This window comes from Gymnoscopelus microlampas, assembly GCF_963454915.1.
Source record: "Gymnoscopelus microlampas genome assembly, chromosome: 6".
NCBI classification, from domain to species: Eukaryota; Metazoa; Chordata; class Actinopteri; order Myctophiformes; family Myctophidae; genus Gymnoscopelus; species Gymnoscopelus microlampas.
Window position 1 is genome coordinate 33,973,323 of NC_139943.1, and position 19,328 is coordinate 33,992,650.

At 41.5% G+C, this 19,328-nt stretch overlaps 1 protein-coding gene across 1 annotated transcript; it reads right to left on the bottom strand.

The window, feature by feature from the left end:
* Nucleotides 1–309: 309 nt before the first annotated feature.
* LOC311047490 (nitric oxide synthase 1-like) lies at nt 310–18,763 on the bottom strand (the record flags this gene model as incomplete). The annotated part of the gene is made up of 24 exons (XM_084060221.1): nt 18,723–18,763; nt 18,240–18,402; nt 16,691–16,782; nt 15,622–15,763; nt 15,390–15,529; nt 14,358–14,532; nt 13,214–13,315; nt 10,102–10,296; nt 9,862–9,950; nt 8,534–8,678; nt 7,435–7,539; nt 7,050–7,108; nt 6,845–6,952; nt 6,298–6,472; nt 6,026–6,161; nt 5,823–5,901; nt 5,446–5,639; nt 5,064–5,233; nt 4,260–4,470; nt 2,385–2,472; nt 2,077–2,195; nt 1,637–1,785; nt 1,050–1,244; nt 310–444 (listed from the first exon to the last, which is right to left on the bottom strand). The coding sequence occupies exons 3-24, from the start codon at nt 16,744–16,746 to the stop codon at nt 310–312; spliced, it is 2,967 nt and encodes a 988-aa protein (XP_083916347.1). The 5' UTR covers nt 16,747–16,782; nt 18,240–18,402; nt 18,723–18,763.
* Between the last annotated feature and the right edge of the window lie 565 nt (nt 18,764–19,328).

Here is a 19,328-nt window from a genome sequence, read left to right on the forward strand (position 1 = left end):
AATACAAGTTATTTTTACAAGTACAAAATAATATTGGCATTAATTTGAGCCCATAAAACAAGCACAGAAAAAGAAGGCAGTCGCTCGCTTTGACTCTAATCCTGATTCTTAGCACTGCAGGCTCTCTAATTCTATGGTTACACATGTCTGCATTTTTTGGGGTTGAAACCATGGGTGACGTCTTATCTGTGTTTCCAACACTACAGGTCCTTCCTTCAGTGTAGAGCTTAACAAAAATAATAAACAAATAAACGTAGAAAATACTGGAGCTGCAGAACACACTGAAGACAAAGCAATGGCAGAAAGCACTCACTCGTCCGAGTCTTTAGAGTCTTTTTTGCTGCTCTCCTCAATGTTGGCAATGGATTCAGAACGCAGTCGGTTGGTGACCTCATTTGTGCGCAGCGTGACACCGAATATGTCCTCATGGTAGCGTCCATCATCCTGGTGGTGGGAGGTGGAGGTGCAGAGAGGGAGGAAAGGTGAATGACATGGTTGCTTTGAACTAGGTAAAACTAGGTAAGAACTAGGTAAAAAAACACATTCGTTTTCAAATTACAATTCAATTGTTTCAGACTACCATTGTATATTATGATTCTGACTTGCTTTGACTGTAAAAAATACAAATAAATGTTCATAACCTCAGATGTTTGTATTTATTCTTCTTATTTATTCTTCCTTTCACCTTAAAATATCCGCACGGATACAGACATATGATGTCATGCACTATAATAATGTCAGCAGTGCACAAATAGCTTACAATCATATTTGTGTGTTCAGTGTGAATATAGAACTTCTGCCCTTTCCTCTAACTCTTTCCTTCCACAAAAACAAAAAAAAGTACCAATGTACCAAATTGACAAGCCGGTAGTGTATTGAAGTGCTTGGCTAAGTGCTTGGTTAAGTGTGGACCCCCCATTCTCTTCCCTCATTGACGTAGAGAAGCCAGTGGGTGATAATGTGTTGACAGTGACGGCAGCCAGCATATGGTGGACATCTTTCATGCCTACATGATACATCATTGTGCAATCGAGTAATTCAAGCCTTACTCTGAGTTTGTTCATGAAGAAGCTGGCGTCCTCCAGGCTTATGTTACCCTGCACCTTGATGATCTGCTGGATCGTCTTCAGGACGTCATCCGCCATGGTCACGTCCCCGCACACGTAGATGTGTCCCCCCTCGTCCCTCAGGCAGTGGTACATCCTCTCTGACAGCTGCTCGCGCAGCACGTCCTGGACATATTTCTGACGGAGGTAACAGTGAGCGAGACAGAGTGCATGGGCATTAAGCGTGAGCAAAGAGAAAGGAGAGGAGATGACAGACAAGGCAAGAAAGATGAGGGGGAGTGGGGGACAAAGAGTGAGAATCAAACACAGTGAAGTGAAATTGCGCCTTGCGTGGAGCTGTTCACTTTTGAGCTGAACATCTGCATTTTGTCTTTGGCACCTGGCACCACACAGTTAAAAAGAGATGAGGCCATTAAATGGAAAAAGATAAGGAATATCAACACTTGACTAACTCATATCTACTGTATGTGGGGATGCTGTGTCCTGTTCATACGAGTATGTTCTGTAGCATTTAGAGTATTCTAAAGATCTGTGACAAACGCAATCATCCGTTGAATTTGTTGTGGTACCTTTGGCATGCTGGGCTCTCTTGAGTAGGCTGTATAGAGTCCCTTGAACACCTTCTTGTTCAAGGCATCAACGGTCTCGTCCTTGTAGATGTGGTCCGTCTCAGACTGGCGGCAGCCAAACACCAGATACAGGGGACTCGTCTCAATCCCTGGGGAGGGGACATACCTTGACTTTACTTTGCTGAATGGTACAGCAACAATGAGTTAACTTACAGTGTCTTGTTTAACTATGGCCTGAGATTGTGCCTCAGATTTAATCAGAATACTATTGTTACACAATTATGCACACTGTAGCAGCACTTTGCACTTCATCTCGGGTATGATTTTAATCAACCACATCATGCATAGTGTTAAAATCATTTTACGATGTGGATTTCACATGAACCTCTCTGTGAGGTGACAATAGGTAGGACTAGTCTCTGAAAGTGCATCAGACCAACCCATTTCGCGCTCAAAGAGTTTCTGTTGCCAGAAGCTTCTGAAGGGAGCGATGCCTGTTCCTGGCCCAATCAGGAAGCAGGGGGACTTGTTCTCCTTGGGAAGATGGAACGACGTCGCCCTAGAAGAATCAACATAACTGACTTTAACCAAATAAACCTTCAATTATTGATGATGCTAATGAATAAAATTAATCGGTTTAATTAACAGAACTGACTGAAATAGGAAATTAATTAATCACATAATGACAAACCACACAATACAGCACAAAATATATTGTTGGATATATTCTTAAGAGAAACAAGTTTACCCTCTGACGAAACACGGCACCATCTCGTCCTTCTTTATTCTGTTGAGCCAGGATGAACACACTCCATGGTGTTCGGGACCCTCTCCATCTGAATGACAGTTATCAAACGGGATATTTAGACTTCCTGACTCCTCCCATTTGCACCCTTTAAATGAGTGGTTCTCAAACTTTTTGACATGCTTACGAAATGATATATTTGGTCATGGACCAGAAATATAGGTACATGTCCACATTTTCTCAAGATTGTTTTGAAAATAGCAGATCTACAAGTTCACAACGCGTCACACACGTTGTGAGCTTGTAGATGGGCTATTTTCAAATAGCCGATGCGGGTTAAACTGGTTAAACCAATTTTGCTGGGGACACCCTGGAACACAGGTAGACTACCCACAATGCAATGTTCAATGTATCTGCGCTATAGAGGAAATAACTGTAAATCAACTACTTATAGTCATCAGTGCACACTCATGGGCATGCACGCATATCTAATAAGAGGAAAGAGGGGGAAATGAAGACAAATTTTAGTTGCAGTGAGTTGCAGCTGGTGATGTTTGCTCACTGCTTGGTAGTCTAAGGGCTTGGAAGCTTTTAAGTACAACCTATTAGATGTATGCTGTAGATGTGAAAGCCTTGTCAAACCGTACTGTATGTGCTAACGTAAACATTTGAGAGAGAGCCAGCATAGAAAACACCATTTAGAACAAAGTGGTATGTACATACAGCACAGTGTTTTGGAGATAAAAACAAATATATATATATAATATATATTGGACCAAATCCTGCTGGCAAAACACAGTCAATAGATATTCCCCAGATACTGTAGTTCCAATTTCAGGTCTCATGTTGGCCCTATGGATTAGACTGGTGTTGCCAAAATAACTTTCAAGCCTATAAGTCCTCTGAACCACCAGAATATTTCCTCAGACAGGCTGACTCAATTGACTTTTTCAGTCATCAGTGGCGACTTTCAAGCAGTGACATCAAAAGAACCACTGTGCGGGTACGAGGTACCCTGTCTGCCAGCAAAAAAATCATAATAATCAATCACTCATGATTTAAATTTAAATTATATTTTAAAAACTCTGCTCTATGCCATCGGCCGTGCTCGAGCTTAATTGTCTTGCTAATGGAATGTCAAGAATACAGCCATTTGAGGCCTCCCTGTAGGAACCTGACAGGGAGGCCAGACAAACAGAATTAATTGCTCCTCAAGGCCTTGAAAAAGAGCAAGAGAGCAAGCAAACTTCTTTAATGGGAACACCTAGCATCCCCTGTCAATCAGTCACAGTAAAAGGAATTTTACCTAAGTAGCACTTTAAATCAGAAGGAGGAGAGTGCTTGTATTCGAGTGACTCTTGAATGGATCACGGAGCCCCAGGTAAGCCTGTCATAATTATTACATAATCGCCTAATCGCTATTTTTTGCAAAATCGTCATAATCGTTTCAAGTTGAAAAAGTTCATACTCTTTCCAATATTTTCAAAAATAGTGGAAATAGCAGATCTACAAGCTCACTACAGCTTGTAGATCGGCTATTTTGCATAGTAGGCCTACATTATTTATTTTGATTATTAGTATCGATCATTGTCAGTCATTTCTTTGAATATTGAAGTTATTTGTCATATCTGGCCTGTGCAATTTTTGTTTACAAAGCCAAACAGAAATCGAGCGTTCCTGCAGCTGTCAGCTGTTATAAAACTCCCTCCACCTCCCCAGCCTCCTCCAGTGGTGTGCCATCTAAGTTAAATGTATGATTCTGTGGGTTGCATGATGTTACATCTGTGTATTTGTATGACAATTCATCGTCCAGTAAAACGTCACGATCGTCGACAGCCCTATAGCTCCAGCATTGAGGCAGTGCGTACGGTATAGTACCTCGGGTTCGGTAGGAGACCACGGCCACGGTGAGGTGGACCTCATTGGGATGCGCGTCCAGTGAGGAGCTGATGGAGTAGTAGCGAGGCTGCAGCAGAGGCAGCTGAGTGAGCAGCAGGGTGGTTGGCATCTGAATGGACGGGAACTCCTCCAGCACCTCCACCAACGTGGAGTTGTTGTACCACTTCCACTGCTCATACTCCTGCAGGCCCTGGGGGGGTCAAGGAGGAAGGGGGATTGCAGAGGTGTCACTTGGTCTCACAGGTAGTGGTGGAAAAAGTACTCAACTTCTTTACTTAAGTAAAAGTACCAATACTGCAATATAGAAAATACTTTGTTACGTGTTAAGTAAAAGTCCAGAATTCTAAATTTACTTGAGTAAAAGTACAAAAGTATTGGCATCAAAATGTACTTAAAGTACCAAAAGTAAAAGTACTAAAATATTTGAAAATACAAGCTCACAACGTGTCGCGATGCGACGCGTTGTGTGCTTGTATATCGGCTATTTTCAAATAGCCCAGGTATAAAATAGGGCTAAAGTGGTTAATGTATGTTTTATCAAAATCTTAAAAGCAACTAGTAACTGAAGTTTTCAAATAATTGTAGTGTAGTAATGTTGAACAAATTGTTGAACAAATTGCCAGCAGAATACAACAGAATAAACAACTTTTTCCTCACAAAAAAAGCTAAACCAAACAATTTGCCTATTTTCAAAACTTGCAGCAAGTTCAACACAAGAGCATGGCCCACGAGAGAGCACGGAGAAGGAGCGCTAATGATTGAGCTGAATGCTAAATGAATTACCTTACTGAGGAGCTCTAGTTTCTCCTTTTGTTTCTCATCGGTTGCCAGGTTAGCAAACTGCTGCAGCAGCACAGGGCTGGGCGGGGAGGTGATGTCCAGGAAGTCCTTGAAGGCTTGGAATATGGTGCAGGCAGGGATACGACTTTCCGGTGACCAGTTACTGATCGTACCTGTAGTGACAGAAGAACATGAAGGTAGTTTATTACACCAGTGGTTCTCAAAGTGGATTCCAGGGACTCTCTGGGTTCCTTTAGGGGTTCTAAATTGACCGTTACAAGTCTGTGACTCTGACAATGGAACTGAAAAAGAAAATCTGTACTTAAGTAGCACATGTAGCCTACTTAGTTACTTTACACCACTGCCAAACAGACACATTACCCACCCGAGGCAGTGTTCCTCTCCTCCACGAACTCCAATTGGAAGATTTGATCAGCGGGTGGACCATCCTCCAGCTTCTTTATGAGAGCTGTCACCAGGTCCACTTGGTTGCTAGCGAAGACGCCCACATGGTCACCGGGCAGGTATTTCAGGCCCTCGTGGTTATTTGTGTTGAGCCGAATAAACGCAGTGGTACGACTGTGAAAGAGTAGAGGGGTGAATAGTGACACACCATTTTCAGTCCCTTCCAGATTGCTATAATGCGCTATTTGATAAATAATGTTTCACAATTTGCTGTTTAGCGTAACCAACTCAATTTCTTCTTTTGTTTTCACATCATGAAAATGTTTAAATCCCAGTCCCATGAAACCATAAACTTACTCAGATTTAGGACTTTGCAAATTTAGAGATTCCACCATCTTGGCGCCGTACACCTTCTTCTTGTGAATTGCGTACAATGCTGTTGGCAGTCACATTCACAGTTATCACATTAAGCCTTGTATTCTAACCTCAAGATTTCTTTGCCTGAAAATCGAGTAATCAATGGTGTATAGTGGTTTTGTCATCACTGGGCCAGTGAGTACCTTCCGTGAGCACCGGGGCCTCTTTGACGTAGGTCAGGCGGTACTTGCTCTTCTTCCAGCTGCGGTCATTGACGATCAAGGAGTTGTTTGCTTGGTCCATGTTCACGTCTCCGACACAGAACACCTCACAGGCCGCCTTTGACATGCAACAAAAGTAAGCCAAAAGATGAGTGCACTGTAAAAAAATATGTGTAAAAACACAGAACTTCCCCACGACCGTAATCAGCATAAAGACCTGAAGCCCAAAGGGCGACTGTGTGTAAGGCACCGACCTTAAAAACGTTCTTGGCCCAGGTTCTGAAGGACTCCTCCTGGCCAGACAGCTCGTCCCCCTCTCCCATTTTTAGGATGCGCTCGCCCCCCAGTTCTTCAAACAGAGTGTCAACAGTGTGGGCAAAGGCACAGAAGTGTGGATAGGCCCTAGAGCCAAGGCCAAACACTGAGTACCTACAAAGAGGAAGAAAGAGTGAAGATCAGTGGTGACTGGGGCTAGAGAAATGGCCCTCAAGTCGGCCCTTTTTAAACAGTGCAATCTTTTATTTTTTTTGTGATTTTCGTTTTTTTTCCATATTTACACAGTTTGAATGTTGAAGAAGGTTTTAATTCCAACAGAACTGTTTTAGGGTCATTAAATGGTTAAAATTGGGATTGTGGGTTAGAGGTGTGTTTTTTTCTGAGATAATTCCATGTCCTAGAGAAATCTAGGACATGGAATCACACTCTGAGAGTGGTGCGATGCGGTGCGCACTACAAATATACCAAACCTATGAGTCAACCTATGACCTATTGAGGTCCATGCATGATTTCTGTTTTGATTACCTGACATTGGCGAAGGGTCCGGTACTTCCGAACATACCTGCCTCGTCACTGGAGGACTTTCGAGGGTCCGAGTGGGAGGAGACACTGTTGAAACGCACCTTGTAGGACCTAGAAGACAGGTGGAAACACAGAAACAAGAGGTTGGAAACTGAACTGAAAGCTTGAAACTCCACATGCCAACTACTGCCCACACAGTTCAACTCACTTCACTTCTTCTGTGTCAAGTGTTGGGCAGCTCAGCTCCATCAAGCCAGCTCCAAATTTCTACAAAGATGCAAACGACAGGTTGTTTTTGATACATATGCATAATCAATGTGTTGTATGAATCCTGAGGTATGTTGGTGTGGTTTGTTAAACATGCATGCAAATATTCAGTGGTGGACAAAGCTTTATTAACATGCTTGTTAACAGTGCAGGTCGTACAGTCAAATGTTATGCTAGATGTTATCCTTCCTAGAATTAGAATTGAGTCAAAAGTACAATATTTGTCTTTGAAATAGGCTACAGTGATGTATCCAAAATACAAATACTCAAGTAAAAAATAAAACACACACACACACACACACACACACACACACACACACACACACCTCTCCATTTTCTGGTGGATCTCCGTTGCCAAAGGTACTGGTCACCACTAACACCAATGTCTCATGCTCCAGGTGCACCATGTCATATTCTTCCATGGACATTACCTGCAGACAACAGAAGAAGAAAAAAGCTCTTAGAAAAAATGTAATTGCAGAAAAAAAGGGTTGTAGGGTCCCTCAAAGATAACACATGAATATAATATGATAATCAACAAAACGGCTATTTTCTGCAAAGGCTAGGTTTGGTGTAGGGGGGAAAAGCTGACAAAGTACAAGTTTTCTAAGTATTGAGGGTTTAAATGGTTGACTGTCTGAAAATACACATTAACATGAATCAAACACAACGCTACACATTGACAGTGCTGTCAAACAAGTCTATGAAGCTATCTATGAAATCTATGAAAAAGTTGAATCTGCAACACTTTGTTGCAGGGGGTCTTCGTTGAAGGCCACCGCACAATGCTGTAATGAACACTCTGCCCAGGCAACAAGTTGATAATGTACTCGCTGCTTCCATATAATTAATTAGCACTCAGCACTATAATGTCAGTGTGCCACACAATCAGTGTGAAGAGACAACTATCCTCATCTACATGACAAGCAGGAATGGCCCCAGGCATTCTCATCTGTCCCTGAACCAGAACCACACACACGCGTACACACTCATGCATGCAACACAATCGCTTGTTGCATGATTGATCACATTGGGAACAAGGAAAATGAAGCAAAATGTCCTGGAGCCAAAACACTACATGATTGAGAGAGCTACTCATGTTATTATTCTTCGTCCAAAGTCATTTACACCGCCAGGGGTGCTTTCAGATCTCATCTTAAACTACAGCTCAATGCCTGGCTGGATGAATCTCAATTCAGACGCCCCGCACTTTCATGCATGTGAGCAGAAGAAAATGTGACAAAAGCCTTATTTGCTTCCTCTCTGCCCTTTATTCGTTCTACTTGCTGGGCCATGTCGGATTCAGGACCAGGTCTGGGCCCTGGGGCTGGGCCCAGACCGAGATCCAACTGCTCCCCTTCCCATCAGACAACAGCACAAATACAGGTAGACATTACCCATCTCTCTTGAGTATTCTAATGGTACCTTTGCGTCAAAAGCGTGATTGAAGATTTGACAGAGGGTTTTGGCGTAGTCTTGGGACTTGCCCGTCTCAGTGGCATACAATATGGAGGCCTTGACTCTCTTGGCCATTGCTTTACCAAATAACCTGTTTGCGAACTGCACAGCCCTGCAGAGAAGGGGAGAGAGAGACAGAGAGGAGGGGGGAGTATAGAATGATAGATGGAAAAAAGTATAGAAATAGATTAAAGTCAAGTCAATTTTATTAATATAGCACCAAATCACAACGAAAGCTCTCATGATGACGCTTTACAAAGAGCAGGCCTAAACCATACTCTTTAATTTACATAAACCCCACAATTACCGCATGAGCGAGCAAAGAAAAACTCCCCTGTAGTGAATGAATGTGAGGGGAAAAAACTGATGAGAAACTGCATCATTGAAGAACTAGAAATGTGAGAGCGAACACAACCGCCCCGGTCATGGCCAAAAGTCTTGGCAAAAGTCTTGGCAAAAGTCTGGCTTCATGGCTTTAACCCATTGAGACCTGAAGCCGATTCTACAAATGTCTTCTAAATTCTAACTGCTTTTTTGAAAAAACTAATGTTACTATGTCAGTGGTTCTCAATCTTTTTAAAATATTTTGTTCAAGGGACCCCCAGAAGCAAAGATTTGAGTTACAAATGTTCGCTTCAAAAAATATATATTCAAAGATTTGCACGCATTTTCACGATTTCTCAAAAATAGCAGATCTACAAGCTCATAGCGTGGCACTCGGTATTGCGCTATGAGCTTGTATATCTGCTATTTTTTAATAGCCAAAGTGTAAAATGATGCTTTTTAGGTCAAATCTAAAAATGACACAGATGCTTCTCCCGGTCATGTGATTCATTTCAGCAGACACTGCAGATCAAGTCAAAAGTAGCGGATGGATGGCACAGTAGCTACAGACATACTTGGGGGGGGGGCAATGTTAAGTCAACCTGTTTATACCCCCCAAAGATGTCCGCCGTTACCAAATGACACTTGTTGACGCCCCCTTCAGTTTTTTTGGCACGCTCTATAGGTAAGAGCAATTCAGTGAATCAGTTGACATAAAGTTGAATTCTCCACTGAATAAATAGGTGTGAATCAGAATCAGAACAGAATGTGTGCTCAGTGGCAAAGATTTCAGCACTTGTGCAGGTGAGCCCAAAGTTTGTTATTTCGGTCATGGTTGATGACGGAATGAAATGGCTTGGTATTCACATCATGTAAACCATGCAAGTAAATAAACACAAATCAAACTTTGCATCCGATATAAATACACTTTTATATTTTTGCCGTGGCTTATTAAAAGAGTGCATTCTTACTTGGCCAGTTTCTTAAATCCAATGGCTTTCTTTTTGGTGGGTGTTCCGTTGTTCGCTGCCTTCCACACATAGTCTTTCCAGGCATCTGTCTGTTTCAGATAAGGAGAAGGCACAGAGACACTGGTGTGAAGCTTAACTAGGTATCTAGTACTGCACACGAAAAAAACACCCTGTACATGTACTGTAGCATGACAAATCATCCATCCCTCATGACTATACTGTCTGTTTGCATTCCCTCACCTGGTACTCGAAGGAGGGAGTAAGGTGATAGTTTAGCATCTCCTGGCCGAACACTGGTGTGATGCTCCCCGACATGGGGGGCACGACCCACACCCAGTCTGCAGGACAGCCTCCCCGGAGCTTGTGCTCATTGTCCATGTGTTTCATGAAGGTCTCCGCAGCTGTGTGGTGGTCTACTATCGTCACTTTGGATATCTGGAGACAGAGGGCAGCAGGGATGTCATGTATGATTGTTGACTGTCAGAGAGCTCTCAGCTGAATGATTCATCAGAAGAGATTATTTTTTATTTAACCTTTATTTAACCAGTAAAACACATTGAGACAGAGTCTCTTTTACAAGTGGGAACTGGCCAAGGGGCAGATTAAACATTTCACATCTCTGCAAAAACAAACATACAAATCAGTACAACAATAATATTAATACATCCATGACTCCCAGGAACCTTAAAAACAAATCTCCTAGTGAAACTAAATTAATTACTCAGCTCAACCAAGTCGGTTAACCTACCAGCAAGTTAATCCAAAATTATTACATGTAGCAATTCATAGAATTTTACCCACATGTACAATGACATAGTGTTTCTTTTTTTTTCTTCTTTTTTTTAGACATCCAAACAATTACAGGAATGAGCAAGTTTCTCAACAATGAAACTTTTAAACATTCGCAAAGAGATAAGTGTGGCAAGTTTGAAACTCTTTTGGAGGTCATTCCAAGCCCATGGACCATAAAAAGCAAGGCATTTTTTGCCCACCTCAGATGAGAAAGTCGGTACTACACAACGTATCCATGCATTAGATCTGAGATTGAGGCCATTCTTTACCACCTCGAATTTTGAGGAGATATAAGAGGGGAGAATTCCACCCAAGATTGCCTTATAGATGAAAGTGTACCAATGCTGCTGCCTACGGGCACGTAAGGAGAACCAGCCGACTGCTGCATACACAGTACAATGATGAGTCCTAAAGGGTAAGTGAGTTACAAATCTCAGTGCCGAATGGTACAAAGGATCCAAACTGGCCAATGTAGTAGGACAAGCAAACCTATAGATGGCATCACCATAATCTAGCTGGGACAAGAACAGACCTGCAACCAGTTTTTGGCGAGCAGCTCGGGCAAAGCATGCCTTCAATCTATAGAAGAAACCTATAGTAAATTTCAATTTCTTGCTCAGAGCATCTACATGCAATTTGAAGTTTAAATGCTTGTCAAGCCAGAACCCAAGATATTTATAATTATCCACCCACTCAATGGATGTACCATCCAGAGTGGTGATACTTAAAGGGGCAGGAGAAGCACCTGGCGTAAACAGGATGGCCTTAGTTTTCTTTCCATTTAGTAGCAGTTTACTTTTGTGTAATTCCTGCTGCAAGGCAATGAAATCAATAGACAACTTTGCTACAGCCAATTCCATAGTTGGCGCACATGTATACAGAACCGTGTCATCAGCATACATATGATACCTAGAGTGCTGTGATTGATTACAAATGTTGTTTATGTATATAAGAAAAAGTAAGGGACCTAAAATGGAGCCCTGGGGAACTCCCTTTTCCATGGCTACAGGCTCAGACACAATATCTCCCATTTTGACGCATTGTGTTCGGCCAACCAAGTAGCTCTTAAACCAATGTGTCACCTTATGACTCATACCTATGTTAGAGAGTCTGTTTAGCAAGATCGAGTGATGGACAGTGTCAAATGCCTTTGTTAGGTCAATAAATAGAGCAGTGCAGACAAGTTTGTCTTCCCAGGCATCCTTGATATCATCCATTACATTTAGGCATGCCGTGACCGTACTATGTTTTGCTCTAAAACCAGATTGCATAGAATTTAAAATCACATGCGCTTCCAAGAAGTGTTTTACTTGCACTGATACCTGAGCTTCAAGAATCTTTGATAAGGCAGAAAGATTTGAAATTGGCCTATAATTGTTTACATCAAGGGGGTCACCAGCCTTGAGGAGGGGTGAGACATACGCTTGCTTCCATTTAGCCGGTATGTTTTGAGATACTAGAGAAAGGTTGAAAATGTCAGTTAACGGTTCCGCTATAACTGACGCCGCTATTTTTAACAAATAGGGGTCAAGGCCATCAGGACCGGGAGACTTTTTTGGGTCTAGAGAGGTCAGTGCAAGTAGGACATCAGAAACAGCTATGGCAAAAAAGTTAAAATCAGAATAAGCATTTGGAACAGTAGATGAGGATGCATCCTCTTCTGAACATCTGCCAATGTTACGTATGTTACGTATCGTTAGCCTCATAGCATTTTCCATTTACCATTTTCCGTTTTCAGGGAACAAATAAAAAATCACTTTCTGCCCAAGTCATCAAGGTGACTTAGGCAATCATGAGTAAAAAACACATCTTGCCTAAGTCATGTTTACTGCCTTTATTTCTATCTGCCTAACTCTACTCTCCTACCACTGCTGATTCATTCTGCCTTATTGCCAATGTTCTCAGACAGATCAGAATTCTTGTTACATTCAAAAACTAATTTAGCCCAAGTAAAAAAGTTTACTTAAAAGCACTTTCTGCTTAAGTCATTTTGGAATGTAACAAGCGTTCTGATTGGCTTAGGACATAGGCAATAAGTCACAATGATGCAGCAGCGATAGGAGAGTAGCGCTCGGCAAAAATGTCAATTTGACCAAAAAGTGACATAGGCAATTATGCTATGAGGCTAATGTTACGTATTCTATATTCTGAGAGCATGTGTATGTGCTGCTGACACTTGTCAACTTGTGAATTTATAAATTGTTCTCCACTAGCTGGAATTCGCCTCTGAACTGTATTTGTACTGTGTTGCACCACGGGAATCAGGCAATGTTATGTTGACCAAAGACATAAATGATGCGTAGCCGGTGAGCAAAGTTCAGGCAGAGACACTGGAGTGGGTTACGTGCCTCCTCTGTGGGTTATATAACTGTAACGGGGGTGGGGGCTTTATCTCCGTGCTCTGAAATGGCTGTCTTCTAATTATGTTGAGCAGGGAGTAAGATGTACAGTAGCAGAGCCTGAATGACAAGATCAAATATAATACTGACACCTGTGTTTACACTATAAATGCTACAAATACCGCATTCAAATCTCATCAGTTGAATGAAGAGGAGCCCACCTGGAAACTGTAGAGAACAGCAATGTTGATCTCCACCAGCGCTGTGTCCTTCCATAGGGAAGAGATCTTCCTGGTGTCCAAGCCCATCCTCATACCTACTTCCTACATGGCAAGGAATGTAAGGACAGCATTATTTCATTGCAGACGTAATATGACAATGACACAGTATGATGTTCTGTAGTATTCTGAGGGTTGCGAGATGGCCATCATAGTTTGCATTAAGGCCTTTGTAGCATTTGTCACTACTTGAGGTGAAGGTGTTAGGTGTGATTAGAATAATAGGAAAAGCATCAAACTCCAGATAAAAGATTTCCCCCTTGCAATTATGGCTATGCAACATGCAAATGTGTTGGGTCTCCTGACTCTTGCCAGTGCTGCTGTTTTCACAGCAGAACTGGCCACAGTTATGAAAATACATTGCCTCCAACACAAAGTCATGCTGCATTGCTCTAAAATCCTTTACAGTATGTGAGCACACTGTAATGCGTGTCCTACTGTAGCTAACATGCTGTAGTCTAGTGTGCTATGACTCATGTGCCCTGACTAATGTATATACTTTATTATTTTGATTACTATTGTTGCTATTCTTTATTACTGTATTTCTTTAATTGTTGCTATTGCTGCAACAATGTTGAGGAACCAAAACCAAAGAATTTTACTCTTCTGTACTCGTTAAGATGTAAAAATAGTTGCATTTTTAAGATTTGAATAATAAGAATGCATATGATTTGGTCAGAATTTATTGAGAGGATAGCCCCTTGAGATGAAGCATCTCATTTTAGAGGGGGTCCTAAATTTAGATTAGTGTAAGGCATTCATGTGTGGAGTTGTTAAAATCATAAAAATACCATCCACGGCACGTCGAACACATTGGCTTTGAAAATGAAGAGTACCTTGGTCTTACATGGCTTACTGGCACTAATTGCAACTCAATCAATTAATTTCTTAGTTGTACTGTTATATTCTTCAAAAGAGGGTTATTATTAATTCATAGCATCATGTGCTACTGTAGCTGTGGTTTTCTATTGCTAAGCAAAATGTTGTAGATGGGTAAAGGGGGGCATTTGGATTTACAGTAGAAATCAGGGAAAGGAGGTACTGAAGCCAAAACAGTTTGAGAATGATTGTTATACACAAACATTACCTCCAAAATATTATAACGTGAGCTGTCACAGAAGTCCCTCGCACCAATCTCTGATCCCATGTACCAGCCGCTGAAGGGGCAGGCAGTGAACTGAATTCCCCCAACATCCAGCATCATGTTGGACACTGCTGGTAGAACGAACCATTTCAGGCCCAGCTCCTTAAACCACTCAAACCTGGGCAAGGAAACAACGTTTATTCAACATACTGTACCTGAATAAAGGGTTTTGTGACATGCAACTTAATCCAATACAATACAGTGTTGTCTCACAAATTCCCAGGCCCAGAGATAAAAACAGTGAAAGGCATTAAGTTCAATCTATGAGTGTTCCTTCAGTGAATATACAATATACATTTCTTACCCTGCAAACCTAGAATAGGGCATCCATGCTTTTAGCTCCTCCAGATTTTACTATTGTAATGCACTTTATTCACTTATCAGCAAGTGCAATTATACAAAGACTGCAACTGATACAAAACGCTGCTGCCAGGCCTTTTACACACACTAAGATAAATGCCCTTCGCTGGTTACCTGTGAGTTTTACAATTGTTTTAACATTGTGCTGCTTGGTTAAGCACTGCATGGTCAGGTTCCTTCTTAAAGGAGAGATCCAGTCATATTAGGTGTTTGCTTTGATGTGTCGCTAATCACTCACCAACATACCAGGGGCAGTTGATTTTTTTTTCATAAAAGCCCCTGTTGTCCATTGTGGAGACCCCTCCCACTGGCATAATGGAGTAGTGTGTAACAACGAAAATCGCCTCTTTTACTAGCTCCAAAGTTTTTGTTCCACTAATCCTCATTTGCAGTGTCCTGATGCTCATTCAGTGCATGTTTGAGTGTCAGGACACTGCATAATGAGGACTAGTGGAGAAAAAAAAAAGCCATAATAGCAGATTTACAAGCTCATAGAGCTTGTACAGTATATCTGCTATTTTTGAATAGCCAAAGAAATCTTAAAATGACACAGATGTGTTCCAGGTCTTAATGGCTTAAGAGTGAAGCACATGTTTGAACATTCTTTAAACTCACCTGGGGTGTATGATGTCCACCTCCAGGATGTCCTCTGGAGGGATCTCATACATCTCCGGATCTTGCCCGTTGGCTTGCAGAAGGAGGGGCAGGACGTCAAATTTCCCCATTGGGGGCTTCCATCCCTGCTGGATGCAGAGCTAAGGACAGAGACCAAAAGGGAAGTGATCGGACGACATTGATCAAAAATATGTTTTATTGCAACTTCACTGCAACTACCCATCATTCCTACCTCAGTGAACTCTACACTGGCAGGATCTCCAATGATCTTTCCATCAGGCAACTTGTAGCCTGCGTACTTTACTAGCTGACCGTTCCATACCCGGAAGTCATGTAGACCATCTGTCCTCTGAGGAAATATGGTAATAGCTGACCTGCACACACACACACACACACACATTAGCATGTTGATATCTGAACATGATATACTACTGTAGATTAGATTTTTGCTAGCTAGGGATTTTCACATTGCAAAGAAAATAAAACATACTCTCTCGCCATGCCTTTCGGCCTGGCGGAGATAATAATAGCTCTGTAGCTCTGGTCCATAGCGTTCTCCTTAGCGCTATGGACCAGAGCAAATAGATAACCGACATACCATATCTGAGCGTGTTTGATGGCATGCAGATCGTAAAAAAACAAAGAACAGCTGGTGTGAGGGCAGTGGTGACATGCAGCACCAAACAACTTCTAGAAATCTCTTAGCTCGACTCGAGACACTGTAAAATGTTAATTTAACTCCGACAGTGTGCAAAGGAGAGTGTGCCAAACGGACCCTTACGGTAAAAAATTAAAAAGATCTATGGCAGAACCAAGTATGGCTGTCAAAGCTCTAAGCTTTAGAATGTTTTTGCAAAACATCTTTTCAACTTTCACATACTATGCTACTGACCGAATCAAACCTGGCAAAAGTAGTGACAGACGTGCTAGCTACAGCACAGTAGCCCTCATCAACATACTGTAGATATCAGGGATATCACGTGCAGTAATGTCAGCCAGTAGTGTAAACGTGAGGTGTCACCGATGGGCGAGCCAACACTGTCTGCGGGTGTGCCAAGCGTGACTGCTCGCTAGCGGGGTGTGTTGCCAAGCCAGCGAACAATGGTTAGTACACAAAGAGACTGACATATGGGAGAGGCAATACACAGTGTCAGAGAAAGCGCTAAGAGACGGTGCACACGCTGACAGATGGACAGTGGGTTGAGAGAGGGTAGTGACAGAGAGGGGTTGATGAGATACTGTACATGGAATGACAGATGGGAAAAAGGGGGATGTATAAAGCATTACTAAAGGATTCCCACCTAATGTTTCCTTTATTGGTGGCATATTTGACGTGATTGCAGATGTAGTTGGACATTTCATGAGGAGTTGTGCAGTCCCTAGCGTCAAACACCTGAAAAACAAATGTCATGATGAAGCACAAACTCTGGAGCAGCTCAAATCTGGTTAAAACACGGCAGAAATATATCATTGGGTATGAACTGAATTGGTTCAACTTTTTATTTTATTTTTATGTGTGACTGTGTTGGGTCTTCAGCCATGTGATGTGTACAACACTAGTCTAAAGTCTACGATAGCATCGAGTTAATTTTAAAGAAAGAGCGTTATGAATTCATGAAATCTTTAGTCAGCTTCACAAAAAATAACAGTGATTTAATAGATACAGAGTATAGGTTGTATAAGTGCCCTACTTCCACGTTCACAGCCACCTAATTGCTGGGGGACCCGATAACGCTCATTGTTATAGATACCATTCAATCCACCGTAACACAAAAAAACGTGCCACAGAGGCACGATTGGTTACCTCCTCTGGCTTTTTGACACAGAAGCAGAGCACATGCTATTTGAACTGGCCATTCTATACTGTTCTAAATCTATGGTTGATCGCAGTACGGTAGCTTTTGACCAATATCTCTAGAATGACTACAACCAACCAACCAAGCACAGATGGAGCGCACAGTTGAATTGTAGGCTACTGTAGTTTGTGTAGTAGCCTGGAAACAAGAAGAGTGGGCACCTCGATGTAAAATTGGCTATTTTGTCCAAAATAATACAATATTTGAAAAATGGTCTGAAGTAATGTAAAATATACTTGATGTGACACATACACGGTACATCATTATCAGACTTAATTTTATCATTCAACTTCTTGTTTATGGCCCAAAATGACTGGATATACAGGTTTTGTAGCAATGTGTAGCAATTGTAGAAATATTAGACCTTAGTTGTCGAATGTTTAAGCATATTCTAATCATGAATACTTTACATTATGTAAAAAATATTGTCCAAATATTTAATTTTTCAACATTTTGGACAAAACACTCTTCCTTAGTGCCCACTCTTCCTGTTACCAGTGGTGGAAAAAGTACTCATAGTTTTTTACTTAAGTAAAAGTATCAATCCTGCAATGTAGAAGTACTACGTTAGAAGTACAAATCCGGAATTCAGAATGTTCTTGAGTTAAAGTACAAAAGTATTGGTATCAAAATGTACTTAAAGTACCAAAAGTTAAAGTACTAAACTTTTGAAAATAGCAGATCTACAAGCTCACAACGTGTCGCGATGCGACACGTTGTGAGCTTGTAGATCAGCTATTTTCAAATAGCCTAGGTATAAAATAAGGCTAAAGTGGTTAATGTATGTTTCATAATGTAATCATTTATATCTGCAAAGTTACTAGTAATTAAAGTCTACAAATAATTGTAGTGGAGTAAAAGTACAATATTTGCCTCTGAGATGTAATTTTAAATACTCCATTAAAGTAAAAGTACCTCAAAATTGTACTTAAGTACAATACTTGAGTAAATTGACTAGTTACTTTACACCACTGCCTGTTACCAGTAGCCCCACCTGTAATTTGGACCACTGAATCCTCCCGATGCAGCGGGCAGAATTTCTCCAGGCTTGCTTGGCACCATAAATGAGCTCAGTGCTCTTCAGTTGGTAGGTTCCCGTATCCCCAATCTCCTTGATCACCTCCTCCAGTCTTTCCACATGGGGCTTGGAGCCAGCCCTGAACCCAGCACAGTCACACCATGGAAGTCATAGAAAATCAGTTACAAGTCATTCAAAGTGATAGAAAATCAAAGCGAACCTTTTGAACTCAAATCTTTGCTTCTGGGGGTCCCTGGAACAAATATTTTGAGATGGGGGTCGGCGGCCAAATACATATAATTGTGGGGGTCCTTGACATGAAAGAATTTGAGCGCCACTGATATAGAAACATACGTTTTTTCAGAATACTGTTGGGATTTAGAAAACATTTGTAGAATCGGCTTCAGGTCTTAATGGGCTAATGGAGAGGTAGATTGGTCTATGAAGCTGTGTGCTTGCCTTTTAATGGAGGTGAAGTATTCGTTTATGAAGTCAGTGGCCAGCGGGATCACCTCGTCTTGGGTTCGCATGCGGAGACAGTAACTTTGCCGTTGGGGCATCATCTTTGAACCCCAACACACCTCCTTGGCGCATACAGGCATCTGGAGAGAGACATCACATTACACATGATGACTATTCCTTCTTTCATAGACATCACATTACACATGATGACTATTCCTTCTTTCATAGATTACAGAGGTGCCTATTCTGTCTTTCATAGAGAAATACATTACACACAATACACACAATGACTATTCTTTCTTTTATAGAGAGCAGTGGTGGAAAAAGTACTTAAAAGTGAAAATATCAATACAACATTGTAAAAAATTAATAAGTAAAGGTTTTGTACTTTTAATCAAAATTCACTTGAGTGAAAGTACAAACGTTTTGGCATCAAAATATGTGCCAAAAGTAAAAAGTATTCATTATGCAGAATGGGTAGGCCACCCAACCTATAGAAAGATATGCACCCGGTAACAATGTTGCTTTGTAGTTTGTAGCATAATCTCACCTCGGTGCACTTCTGGTGGAGGTTATCATTGTACACGTTGCCAGTTTCCAAGT